The sequence below is a fragment of the Rattus norvegicus genome, chromosome 14 (assembly GCF_021556685.1).
Source record: "Rattus norvegicus strain SHRSP/BbbUtx chromosome 14, alternate assembly SHRSP_T2T, whole genome shotgun sequence".
In the NCBI taxonomy this organism is placed as follows: Eukaryota; Metazoa; Chordata; class Mammalia; order Rodentia; family Muridae; genus Rattus; species Rattus norvegicus.
The window spans coordinates 43,672,319-43,686,117 of NC_141547.1; the positions used below are offsets into that span (position 1 = coordinate 43,672,319).

The 13,799-nt window shown below is 42.5% G+C and overlaps 1 protein-coding gene and 1 long non-coding RNA gene across 4 annotated transcripts in view; one reads left to right on the forward strand and one right to left on the reverse strand.

The window, feature by feature from the left end:
- Fam114a1 (family with sequence similarity 114, member A1) overlaps positions 1-13,799 on the reverse strand; it is a 70,522-nt gene that overhangs the window by 38,205 nt on the left and 18,518 nt on the right. For all 3 annotated transcript variants that reach the window (XM_087584059.1, XM_087584058.1, NM_001399036.1), the window contains 1 exon segment: positions 8,308-8,395. In XM_087584059.1, coding sequence (XP_087440185.1) covers positions 8,308-8,395 — 88 coding nt within the window.
- On the forward strand, positions 1,798-10,021 carry LOC148001336 (uncharacterized). The gene is made up of 4 exons (XR_015637440.1): positions 1,798-1,852; positions 8,270-8,420; positions 9,460-9,569; positions 9,764-10,021. It is a non-coding gene; the product is annotated as an uncharacterized LOC148001336 (long non-coding RNA).

A 13,799-nucleotide genomic window follows, 5' to 3' on the forward strand; every position in this document is an offset into this window, starting at 1 on the left:
TGTACACACATACACACAAAATGCTGTTTTATCCAGTATAACTGGATTTATCAAAGAAACACAAGGCAATGGTATTTACTGGTTCATCCTAACGAAAGCTATTTGTCATATGTTACCTACAAACCCCGAAAACTTAGGAAACATGATTTACAACTTTAATTACAATGGAAATATGTGCCTCCACTCATGCAGATAATTAAACACAGCTCAAACTCATTACTGAGTTACTCGAAAAAACAAACCGCTAAGCCTAAGACTTAATTATAAAGCTTTCAATCTGACTTGAATTAATACTTTCTAGCCTCCAATGAATTTCAAACATTTCAATGGAATTTCATCAAAATTTCAGCGAACATTTAAGTCATTGACTTCATATTCTTCAAGGTAGTTTAAAAACAACAACCACAACAACAACAACAAAACCACATGTATTTTCCAAAAAGGAGACTGCAGAAATCCCCACCCACAATTCACAGCTATAGATTTCCAAGAGCCAACAGCCAGGAGTAAGCGCACTCTGGAGACATAGCTTGCTCAGCTCTGGGCTGAGCTCTGGGCTCAGCTTTTACACTCATTATTAGCCCTTTACTCTTCGGGGGCCTTGCATTCCCCTCTTTGACTTCCTCCATCCATGGTAGGTTAGTCTTGTCTGTTTCTTTGTTGGGAAGAGCAGCTTATCATCATCCTAGAACACAAAGGACTGGCCAGTCTGTAGTTCCAGCACGTGGAAGGCAAAGGAAGGTAAGAGGATAGGGAGTTCGAGACCAGCCTTAGCTACCTAACAAGTCTGAGCCTGCCTGGGCTACATGAGACACTGTCTCAAACAAAACAACAAAAGGAAAAGAAAACACCTCTCGAATGACCACAGATAAGTGTGCATAAACTGTCTCTGGAGCTATCCCTTTGTTTTTGGAATGAAACACAGCTTTTATGTGCATGCAAGTAAGATGTGTTTAAGCCAACACGTCACCATGGTGCTGTTTTCTGATTAACAATTCTAATTTTTTTTTGTTAAGTAAAAGAAAATACTTTCTGGACTTTCCTAGAAATTTCAAGTTAAGCTTTATATTTACCTAAAAGCTGTGATAATTGTTTTTATAGGTAGAGACAGCCACACCCAACTTAGCTGAGCTACTTCCAAAGCTTGACTTAGTCTGACATCTAGTGCCCAGATAAGGAAAGCATAACAGAGCCAATGGTACTTTTCTTTTTCTTTTTTACTAATGACTCCATTTCCCAAGATAGCGGCTGGCTGCTACTAGCAAGAGAAAGACAACAAATGTGAGTGGCACTACTTGGTATAGTTTATGGAATAACTTTAGGTCACCACGAACCTAAAACATGGAAGGCTCTGAGGCTGGGACTGGGTCTGGTTTTCAGGCTGCAGTGGGTGAGTGCTGGAAAGTCAAACCAGAAAAACAACAAACCCAAATCAAAACAAGAGGGCAACAGTGTCTCGAGAATGTCGCAGGACAGTGTCCTTTAAAAACATTCCATGGCCCTCTGGCTTTATACTTATCTGTGCTTACGGGATAAATGACAGCAATCTAGACTGAAACTGGCCAATGACGTCAGTCCCACCATTTCTTAGCTGTGTGATGTTAGTTACCTAATTTGCCTTTGTGTCTCTGCTTCTGTGCTTTCTCTGCCAGGAGAATTATAATATCTACTTTCCAGTAATGTGTAAAGTCTCTCCACTATGAACACTCGTTGAACCTTTAGGATACCCCAGACACTGTATGAAAGTGTCTACTTTTCTTAATAACTTGTAACAGATGTGCTATATCCCTTCCATAGCTGAGAAAACTGAGGCCTATCAAGAGGACATCATCTGCCAAAGTTCCCAAAGACGGTAAGTGGGAGGCAGGATTCAAGCCCAGTCCAACATGCCAGAACCAACATGTATAAGCCCTCTGACATACTGAGGGGTTTTATAGTCTAGTGCCTTCTAACCTTGACTCTCTAACTCCTTGGAGGCCAGATCCTTGCTCAGGTGCTTCCTTAAAACTCTTTGATTTATGCTAACATGAACTCAAGTCGCCTCACCTTGACTACACAGCAAGGTGAAGTTCATGTCCACAGTGCAGCTTTACTCTAGCTCCCTTGTCCCATGTCTTGAAGGGCCAAGGTTGGTGCCCGGAAGATGTGGGGATGTGGTTGGGTTGGGGCCATGGGGTATGGGGTGATACCATACACATGTTTAATTTTCTTAAGTCTTCTTGTGAGTCCTATCAAATCCAAAGGCCCAGCCCGTTGGGGGAGAGATCAAACAGTGCGCTTGTGGAGGTTGCCTCTCTGCCCAGTGGTAACGAGGAGCAGCTGCAGTTCTATACAGCAACTTGGATGATCCGGGAGCCTAAGGCCATTTTCTGTTAGTCTCATTTGCCAAAAGGTCCAAGGAAGGGCTGCAGCTACATCATGAGGAGGTCTCTTTCCCATCTAAATTGCTTTCTCTTAAATATATTTCCTTCTTTTAAAAACTGAATATATACAAAACAAGCAGGCAAAATTCCATAAAGGTGGTTCTCTCTGATCTATGTGGCTGAATTTTCCCCTAATATTTTCTGAGGGAAATGGGTATAACATAAAATGTATCCCCTTAACTATTCCAGTGTACAGTTTCATGGACCAGACACATCACTAAAGCCCATTTCCAGAACTTGTTTGTACCCATTAGGCATAGCGCTTCCTCCCCCTACCTACCAGGCCCTGACAACCACCACTTTACTTTGTATTTCTCTGATTTTGATAATCTAAGTACCCTATCCATGTGGAGTCCCACAGTGCTTGCTTTTTGTGGCTGGGCTTGTTTTACTTAGCACAATGCCACTCAAGGTCCATCCATTCGTAGTGTGTGTCAGAATCCCCTTCCTTTTTTAAGGTTGTGTAATATTTCACTGTATAGATATACCGCACTTTACTCATTGGTAGATCTATGGGCTGCATCTACACGTTAGTGTTGTGAATGACAGTTTGAACATGGGTATACAATAACTCTCTGAGACCTTAATTTCAAGCCTTCTGAATATATACCCAGAAATGAAACAGGTAGATCACATCCTAACAGTTCTTTATTGGTGTATGTATTGGTTGTTAGTTCAGATGTGCATGTTGAACCACCCTTTCCTCTAGGTCTTTGTTCAAATATCACACCATCAAAGCCTAGCCCCAGCACCTGCTTAGAAACTTTAACCCACACTCCCAGCAACTCTGCTCTTTTTCTACTTTGTATACTTGTAGAGATTTGACACTCCCTGGAACTTTACTTCATTTCCCTATTCAGAGGGTGTCTTCTCCACTGTCTCTTTCCTTCCCCTTGGGGGAGGGAGCTTTGATTGATTTGCTCAGCACTCAAATGACTGTGGCAGCTCCCAATACAGTAAGTAGTCATTGACTGGTTTCTGTGTTGAACATCTCTGCACATACATCAGCGAGCTTTGCAAAGAACCAGCAGAGGTGGGCTGGACTGAGAGGAATGTACCCTTCAGACTGTATGGAGAACACCAACTGCCCCTCTGAGAGGTCTCACTTTGCACTCTTCATGGGGGTGAATTGTAATAATAGTCATCTAAAAATATCAACCTTGCTGCAGACTCTTCTATTAATGAATTCAAGACATAATAACTAGTAGCAGAATGTAGTTTGTTTGTTTTTTTAAGGAAAACATACATCGAAGCTGTCATGCTCACGTAAGCAAACTAAATGCAGCTTTAAAAGGCAGTAATCAACTTTCCTTCTGGAAAAGTCTTCACTCTCCAAAATGATGGCCAAGGTTCTCTGTAGTCAGTGTTCACATATTCCCCTATCCTAGGGTCAGAGTTAAGAATACAGGCCACTGAGCTGTCAATGCTTGCACTGAAGCCCACCAGAAACCCATCAATCTTGTGCCTGAATCAGAGACTCCTAAGACCTGTGGAAACTGTGGCATCAATAACACCATTCTTTTTGTGGATGAACCATGATGGCTATTCTTGGTTGTCACCTTGATTACATCTGGAATTAACTAAACACCTGAGCACACCTGTGAGATTTTTTTTCTCAATTAAACCCTTTGAAATGGAAAAACCCACTTCTAATCCAGATCTTTTGTGGTGGGAAGAGCCCTCTTTCATCTGGGTCACACCTTCTGCTGGTGGCCTGTATAAAGGACATGGAAGAAAGAAGCTCTCTCTCTGTTTGCTTGCCAGTTCTTCCCTTTGCTGACATTAGAGCCTACATCTTCAGGAGTCTGGTGTGTACTGACCAGTGGAGACATTCAGCCTTATAGAGTGAACAGCTATTGGATTTTTTTTTAACCTTTCATTGGTAGGTAGCCATTGTTGAACTAGCTGGACCACAGTCTATAAGCTTCTTTAATAAATTTTCATATATATAGAATATATATAGGATATACATACTATATATATATATTCATATTAGTTTTGTAAGTTCTATTCCTCTAGAGAACCCTAACTAAGACAGGGTTCTCTAAATTTCCTAACTCTTAGGAGTTTTTACATCATCAACATCACTTGACAATAGATAGGTAGGTAGATAGATAGATAGATAGATAGATAGATAGATAGATAGATAGGTGATAGATGATAGATGGATAGATAGATAGGTAGATAGATAGATAGGTGATAGATAGATGATAGATGGATAGATAGATAGATAGATAGATAGATAGATAGATAGATAGATAGTTAGATGATAGACAGACACTCCTTTTAAGTTGATGTTAATTTGTACATGGGGAGTTCTCACAGCAGCACAATTGTGATGCACTTGTCATTCTTTGAAATAAACAGTGATGCTATTTGGATAGGGCTGGTAGAGGTGACACCAGAATGTGAAAACTTGCAACTCAGGCAAGGATGGGAAAGGACAAGCAGTGACTTTGAGAAAGAAATATCTGATGCATTCTATTCCCCAACCGAATATTCTGGCATTAGATATTTGGAGTCATAGTACTGTCACAACCAACTTTTCAAATAAACATTTAGGCCTTTGGCTGATCTGGTAGTGAACTGCCCATTCTGAGGAGGTTTGTCTCAGTTTGATAGCTGGGTCATCCCTTTCCTCCTAGCCATACATTCTAAAGGTAAGTTATGTTTATGATGTGCTTGTGGGAAATCATTGCTGATTTTCATGACATTGCTTTGAAGTTATCAATGTTATCTGGGTCATTTTTTTTCTGTATTTTTGACATTTCCCCTCTTTGGTTTCTGAATGGAATGACAAAGATTTTTATTGCATTTTGTGAATTTTCCCAGTCTTCTCGGACTGTGACAGTTTGTCTCTGAGTGATGAAAATATCTTTTAAGAGGGAGGGTCCCTCAAAGAACTGGTAGCTAAGAAATGCTTGGCTTCACATATGCACTCTTCTTAACCTTAGACGCAAAGCAATACGCCAAAAGGCAAGGCAGAACAATGCAGAAGAGTTAAACACAAGTCTCTGTGCTGTATGTTTCCACTCAGCACAGGGGCTACACGAACACAGTTTCTTCTACAGGTAACCATGAGGTGGAAGCACCAATTTCTAACAGTGGGAAGAGACTTCACACCTTTTCAAGTTCCCCTGTCTATTCTTTTTTTTTTTAAATAATTATTTGTTTACTTTATTTATTTGTTACTGCCCCAGAAGAGGGCATCACATCCCATTACAGATGGTTGTGAGCCACCATGTGGGTGCTGGGAATTGAACTCAGGACCTCTGGAAGAAGTCAGTGCTCTTCACTGTTGATCTATCTCTCCAGCAACAGCCCCCCCCGCCCCCGCCACTCTATTTCAATAGAGAACCTGGGTCTCACAAAGGGCATCTACCAGGTATAGCTGTCTAGTCAGTCTCTTACCAGGACAGGTCAGAAGTACTCAGGACTGGATCTCCATTCCTAGTACTCATAGTATGGTGTTCATTCCAAGAAAAGGACCACCTTCCAAAGGTTTGTATTCTCTGATCACTTTCCTGCTGACGGTAAAGACTTACAACCACCATGACTGCAGTGTTTCTGCCTTTGTGAGTTGGCCTTGTGTTTCTAGTGCAGTTGGCAGCTCCATGGAAAGGACTGTATTTTGCATGCTTATCTGCAACTGAATTACCCTGGGGGTGACATGAGGCTGGGAGTGGAAATCAGTAAGAGTTGGATGTGGTTATTTTCTTTCTTTACTTTCTGCAGGCAATCTATAAACCTTCAAGAGCATCTCCATGGCTGTGAGTGCCCTGCTTTCTAATAAGTTTCTTGCCCCTTGATGCTAAACTGTTAATGCTACAAAGCCCTGGTATTGACACTTTTTTCTGAATGTCATGGGAGTTACCCCTCATTACCATTCTTATTACTGGGAGGTGATGAAAGGGTTTGGGGAGGAATAAGCCTTATGAAGTTTGTTCTTGGAACTGTTCTGTCTTTCTCCTGCCTCCCTTTGTCCTACAAGGTGAGGGAGAGACTCCTCGGCCACAGGCTTCTGCCACCTCATGCCAGATGCAGAAATGCTGAGGCAAAGGACCACAGAGTGGAGCTCTGAAGCTCTGAGCCAACACGTGGTTTTCCCTTTAAGTTATCCTTGGGTACTTTGGTCACAGTGACACAAAGGTTACTATTACAGGCCACCGCTACTGTGTAAAGCTAGAGCTGTGCCATGTGTTGACAACTCTTTAAAATATGCCTTGGGGGCAATCTAGGGGTGGCACTAAGAGACCAAACTGGCAGTGGTGTCTTAAGAGCAGTAGAAGAAATGAATACAAGGGGGTATACCAAACTGTATTCCTTGAGTTTATGGGGGACATGTAAATGTCATTGCTAAAAAGCACATCTTGGCCATGTGAGAGAGTATGATGGTTAGGGCTGACAGTCAACTTGATCAGCTCTAGAAAGACCTAGGAGCCATTCCTCCAGGGACACCTTTGAGGGGTTACTTAAGTTAGTCTCTGGTATGTCTGTGGGGGATTGTCTTTCTTAAGTTAGTGAAGGGAAGACCTGCCCATTGTGGATGGCTCCATTTTCTGGAGTGTGACCCTAGACTGTATAAAAAGGAGAAAGTGGACCAGCAGGATGGCTCTACAGGTTCTCTCTCCAGGACCTGCAGGGTGGAGGGAGAACTGACTCCTACATGTGGCATGCTCACCCCTCTCCCCAATAAGAATAAATAAAATGCAATAAACGTGTTTAGGAAGACAAAGGGAAAGGTGAACAGAATGCAAGCATTAATGATTCTCTCTGACATGCATGGAATGTGACCTCTTAGGCTTCTGCTGTCATGACTCCCCTGCCATGGTGGACTGTACCCCAGAACTGTGAGCCAAAATAAACTCCTCAAGTTGTTTTTGTTCAAGGTGTTGTGCAACAGCAACAGGATAAGAAACCAAGGCTGTGGGATGGGGCAACAGCAACCGGTACAACCCTGATGCCGGTCAATGGGCAGTATCATAAGATCTAGGCTTTGTTGGATTAACTGTTATGCTGTGGGTGGGGGTGGGGGGCCAGCAGGGCTTTTATGTGGCTGCGAAGGCAACAAGATACTATACTTATCATCTTCACGGCGCCTCAGGTAGAGGGACTTCAAGAGTAAGTAACACCGAACACAAGTGAAGGCCGCAGCTCAAACACTGACTACCCATGAGGCCTAAGGACAGAATGCAATGTGCACAGAAGTCATCGCCTGTTTTCTAAGCACAGGCATCACTGGCTGGTTCATTTAGAGAATAAAAGGGATTGAAGAGATGGTAAGACCCTCTCTCAAACAGACAGACGGAACACCAAATGACATAAAACAGACACTATACAAGTTGGATGATAAACACAACCTGGGTGAGGTGGTACACACATGTAATCTCAGCACTCAGGAGGCTGAGGCAGGAGAGACAAGTTCAAGGTCAGCCTAGATTACATGGCAAGGCTCGATTCTAAAAGTGTGTGTGTGTGTGTGTGTGTGTGTGTGTGTGCGTGCATGCGCGCACAAAGATATGCATACATATGTATATATCTATATCTTAAATCTATACTTTAATTGACAATATAAAATAGCAGTTTAAAATGACACATGGTTTTCAAGTCCCACACCAAACAGTGCTGACTTGAACAATGTCCTAGTCCCTCAGTGGTTCAGCGTTTTTATCTGTAAAACTAAGAAAGTAAGGAAGGAAGACTATCTCCTCACAAAGTCATTGTGAAGAACAAATGCGTCAATAAATGAGATGCCCTTAGAGCAGTAGATACGGAAATGGATTTCTCCTGGGCAAATGTTAAACTCCATCAATATATGGTATGTTAAAATCTCTTGTCCCATCCAGCTTCTGACCTCTATTCTGGTGTAACACCCAACACTTACCTACTGTGGCCGATGCAGATGAGAGCAGAGACTTCCCCCAGGACCCCCAGCCTGCCCATCTTCCTGTTGGTGGTGAGGAGTCCACGGCCTGCACAAGAACAAATTGGCATAAGGTCAGATATTCACTTTGCCCTGAATGCAAAAACATTCATTCAGAGAAGCAGTTAAGATGCAGAGAAGGTTCGGGAACAAAACCCACCACCAACCAACTGCATCTTCCAGACTTATAGTTTATATAGTTCATAAGAGTTTCTTGACCCACACTGCAATGTGTACTTTGGAACCAAACTGAGTAATGGAGGTGTTGGCTCTGGTGGACTTGGCCCAGTGTGAGGAGGGATCTGTAGTCCTCTCAGTACATGAAAGACAGGGTTGCCAGGGGTGAGGGTTCAGGGTTAGGGGAGAGGTGGAGGGCAGAGAGAAATGTAACATATTAGAACGCAAAAGGGATTCAAAAACATTTAAAATGACCCTGGTTTAGTCAATTTTTACAAAGCTAATTAAATGTGCCTTGCAAGACAGAGTTAATTTCCAGGGTAGGATAGGGTGGAAATGCTAGTGTAGTTGGCGGATGGTGGTGTCCAGCATTGACTGAGGGCATCAACTAACCTGGAGAGGGGTGTGGCAACAGAAAACTTTGTGGGATATCTGTATTCAAGGTGTTGGCTTCACTCAAATGACACCTGTAACTCCAGCCCTCACCTGTAGGGATGACTGTGCTCCTAGCCTGTCAAATGCTGTCTCCCTGATTTCTGAACTGTGAACTGGAGACTGTGGTTTGGTGTGTGTTTGTTCAACATAATAAGGAAATGCAGGTATAGAGGGCCACCCTATTCATGGAGCTAGTAAGGGAGAGCAGGGTGTGCAAGATGGCGGTGCATCCAGGCCACTGCCAAGATTGCCAGCAGTATCTTAGATCTGGGTTTTCTAGTATTAGGACTGGCTGCATTCCCAACTTTGTGTTCTAGAAGATTCCCTCATAGTTTTGCTTCCCTCCCTACACGCCCCCTGTCTCTGTCTCTGTCTCTCTCCCTCTCTTTCTCTCCTCCTTTTCTTTCTGGTTCTGGTCCCTAATTCATTCCTAGAGTCTCAAAGAGTGCCTAATATTCTTTGTTGAATAAATGCCTGAAATTCATCCATTTTCTTGAACAGGAACGCAGTAGTTTCTGTCAATCTCATCAAGTGAGTCCTGACTTAGCAGAAGCATAGCTTTCTTTTACTATTCACAAACAGAAAGCAAGGGAAGAAGATAAAGATCCGCAGTAAGTCGTAGACAAAGTAAGAGAGCTTTTTATAGGAAGGGAGGGTGGGAGGAGAGGAAGAGGCCTATATAACCTGTAGATTCTGTAACTCCAAGGCTAGCTATCAGTCACTCCCAGTGCCCTTTCCCCTGCCGTCTCCCTTGCAGATAGATGTATACAAATGGGGAAACTTTTGCTTTTGTGATAAATTTCAGTTATGGCTGTTGCCAATGCTTTTTCCTGTTCTGAATGTGGAGTGAAGCAGGGAGATTTGCTGCCTCCGGGAAAGGTCAAAGAATCCCTGGTCCTGATGCTGAAGGAGCACTGAGCCAACGCCGGGAGCTGGTTGTCCCATCTTTTGTGTTATGGGAGAAAAACACATTGCTGTTCTGTAAACTGCTCTATGTGGATTTTAGTTATTTGTATCTCGCTGCATCCCTAACTGATTTATTCAGTAAATATCAAATATCATCTATTCAGCAGAGAGAAATGGAAAAGGTCACAGAATTAAATTGCTTGGGTTTGAGTCAAGGTTCTGCCCTTCTGTGCAATGAGTTACTGAAGCTCTTCTAAGCCCCATTCATTTGTTACAAAATGCAAGACAAGATGGAGGACAGCTCTCAGAGTTGGGGGAATACACTCAATGATATCAAGGATTTGTGTAAAATAGTACCTTGAGTATATGCAATGAACATTTTACAAACATAAAAGAACTCTCAGAGCCAATAACCCTACAGGTCTTGAGAAGATTAAAAAATGATTTCATATGAATTTGTCATATGAGCATAAATGTTAGGTTGAAGCACCAGCTTTAAGGCTGTGACAGAGAGTTTTGGAAGCTGGCTGTCAGTTTTTCCTTCTGTCTGGAAACAGAGAGAGACTTGTCAACATGAGTGGAACACCCATGACTCATGACCGTCTGCACTCGTTTGTGGTGTCTACATTGATTAACCCCATTCGGCAATGGAGTCCAGTAGCAATTTTACGCCACCAGGAAGACAGATGACTGTTGATGACTAATTTCACTCTTTCACTGGGCCAATCACTGCCTGTGACTAGAAAGAACAACACATTCAGGGGTGATAGCTTCTGACCTCAGATCTTCAGTATTGACTGTGCCCTGACAACTGGCAATTGGTTAGCAAATAAAACAGAGAATCAAATCACTCTAGAACTTTTTGCTGTGTACTAAGTGGCTACTTCAATTGCTTTATTAATAAAGTCCTTGACATTGAGCTGGAACCCCTGACTAGTTACAAGGAATATCTATAATTAATAGAAAATCCTCACACGACTCATATCAAAAAATATAAACTAAATAAGTGTTAACCATGAATTTTATACCTCAAAATAAATACTGTCTCCACTAACTGGTCACTAGGTGACATGCTTAGAAGCCTGTAAAATAGCAGTGTAGGTCCCATGAGGTGACTCAGGGGGTAAAGGTCTTACCATGGGGGTCTAATGACAAAAGTTCAATTCCTGGAACCAAGGCAGAAGGAAATAACCTTCTCCACAAAGTCCTCTGACCTCTACATGTGTGCTGTGGTGTACAGGCATGTGCAGATTGCACACATACACATTCAAATCAGAATGAAATAAGCAGGGTGGATCAACTTGCTTCTCACATTGCTAAATGCTGCTGTAAAGCTTTCTTTCTCACTGTCCATCTCTATATGTCTCTCACCTCCTTTAACAGAGACCTTCCTGGCCTAACTCAGAAGCAGAAGGCAGCCTCTGAGAACTTACTAGCTTTGTTTGTTTGTTTTCTCCTTCCCATAAACTCGGAAGAACGACCTTGTATAGCTGGGGCAAAACTGACTGGGATTGATCAAGGACATCTAAGTCATAATTAGAGGGGCTGGAGAGATGGCTCAGCAGTTAAGAGCACTGGCTGCTTTTTCAGAGGACCTGGGTTCAAATCTCAGCAACCACATGGAGGCTCAACGACCATCAATAACTGCAGACCCAGGGGATCCGATGCCCTCTTGAAATCTCTGGGTATTAGACATGCATGTGATGCACAGACACACATACAGACAAAGCACCCATACACATGAAATAAAAACATTAAGATTTAAACAAAAAATAAAACCGAATTGGTCCTTTGAACAACTGCAACTATTGTATGGTCCTAAGAATATTCAACTATGCAGGACTGCATCAAGTTCAGAGTTCCTTAAGTAGAGAAGACAGTTAAATACCTAGTCCCACCTAACATCGAATAGAAAGTACTTTTTAGGTTGGACCTGTGGCTTAGTGGCCTGGCTTGAGCAAGGCCCAAGTGCCCTCCCTAAGACCCTCATCACCACCACTCAAATGACCACTTCACCTACTGAGGCTGGGATGTGGCCCTGTCACAAAGCCATTTGCCTAGGCTGTGTGAGACCCTGGGTTAGAGCTCCAGGAAAAGAAACTATTTATTTAATTTGGGTGAACAAGTTCAAAACTATAAATAAAGACGAGGTAAAAATCTAGAGGGGTCTGTCAAAGACAGGGAACGTTCACATTTAGATGAAAAATACAAACTCCTGTGTTAAGGATAAAAGACTAATCTGGGTGTCCCATCCCCAAGAGAGACGAGGAATCAGGTATCGTGTATATCCCATAGCAAGGATGTCTGCCGTTAGACCTGCCAGGTCTTCCTTAAGTTCTGTAGCTCACAGCACAGACACTCAAAGTAGCCAGTTCAGCAAGGAGGCTGCAAGCTGTCCTGGGTGCTGCTCTGTCAGAAGGTCTGACTGGCAATGGTCTCAGTTATTTCCAAGTAATTTTCTTCCCTTGTGAGTAAACCTTTTCTAGCTCTGGAAAGATTTAAAACTTAAAGGTGGAAAGGCTAACGCGCCAAAGCCATGCTAATAATTTTTTTGTGTGTGCACATGTGACCTTTTCTGTCCTACTGATATTTATGAAAGTTAACAGGGTCACAAGGTTTGAACACCAATTTACAATGAATAGCTGAATTATCACATCACAGACTTCAGCTGAAAAGGCCCACATTTAGGAATGCTGCATTAACATTTATGTCTTTAAGCCACTTTATACATTTAATAGCTTTATAACAATTACTAAGTACTCAGCAAGGTTTTATAATCTATAGATGAGGCACTTAAGAAGGAAATAGACTGTATTACATTTAAAGCATTCAAGTTAGTAAGAAATAAAAAGGATCAAACATTAAACAAATTTCCCTAGAAAGTGGCTGCTCGATTTTGCTGGGCTTGTATACAGAATTATGATTTGCAAGATGAACATAAATCCTAAGGAAAAAGTGAGTGTTTAAAATTGCAATCTTAATAAGCTAAACACTATTTAAATCAAATTAAACATCCAAGTAGATCTTTCTACATACAATACACACATCAGCTTACACCAAAGCCCATCTAAACCCAAATCAAAGGATGCCAAAGCCAACAGACAATGGTTTTATTCTTCTGTTGTCATGGAAACAATGTCATCCTTTCCACTGTCCTTTCTACCTGACACCGCCCCAACCCTGGGCTGGTTCAAGGTCTCTCGACTTTATCTTTCTCCCAACAGTAACTTCTTATATTTAACTATGCCCAAGGTGTCTCCATCACAGCACTTCAACAGGAACAAGGGGTTTCTACCAGCTTTATGCTCCATATCTTTCTTCTCCACCTCGTCAGAATGACGCCAGTCTTCTGTACCCACTCCTGTCATCACTCACCCATGGAACACAGCAAGAGTCCACCTGCTACCACTTTATGAAGCCGTTTGTATCAGAGTCGAAATGGCTTGGACTCATGTTAGTTTTTCATTGCCCAACCTCTCAGAAGGATTTGAGATTTAAAGCACTCTAGTTGCATAGCATTGGTACCAGTTCACTCTTTTTTACCAGTTCACAAAAGACCAGAGGCAGGCACCTTTTCCAAGGAAAAGGTGTTCACTGAGTTCACAGTTCTGGATTCTTCAAGGCAAGCTCAGCATTGGCTTGGTTCTGCTGAGGATCTCAGGGTGGATGGTGTCCCAGTAGTGGGAGAATGTGAGGAAGGAATTGTATCTCAAAGCAGGAAGCTGGAGAACAACTCAATGCTTAGACTTATCATTTTAACAGCCCGTTCTTTCGAGAGCTCAAGAGTCCCATGAGAGGCACGTTAATGCTTTCCTAGGATGGCTTCCCCAGGAATGCTCCCTGGGCCCTATCTGTCAGATGTACAACCTTCCAACATCTCTGCACCGAGAACCAATCTTCTAACCCCACCCCTCAGGCATCCAGCGCAAACGAGA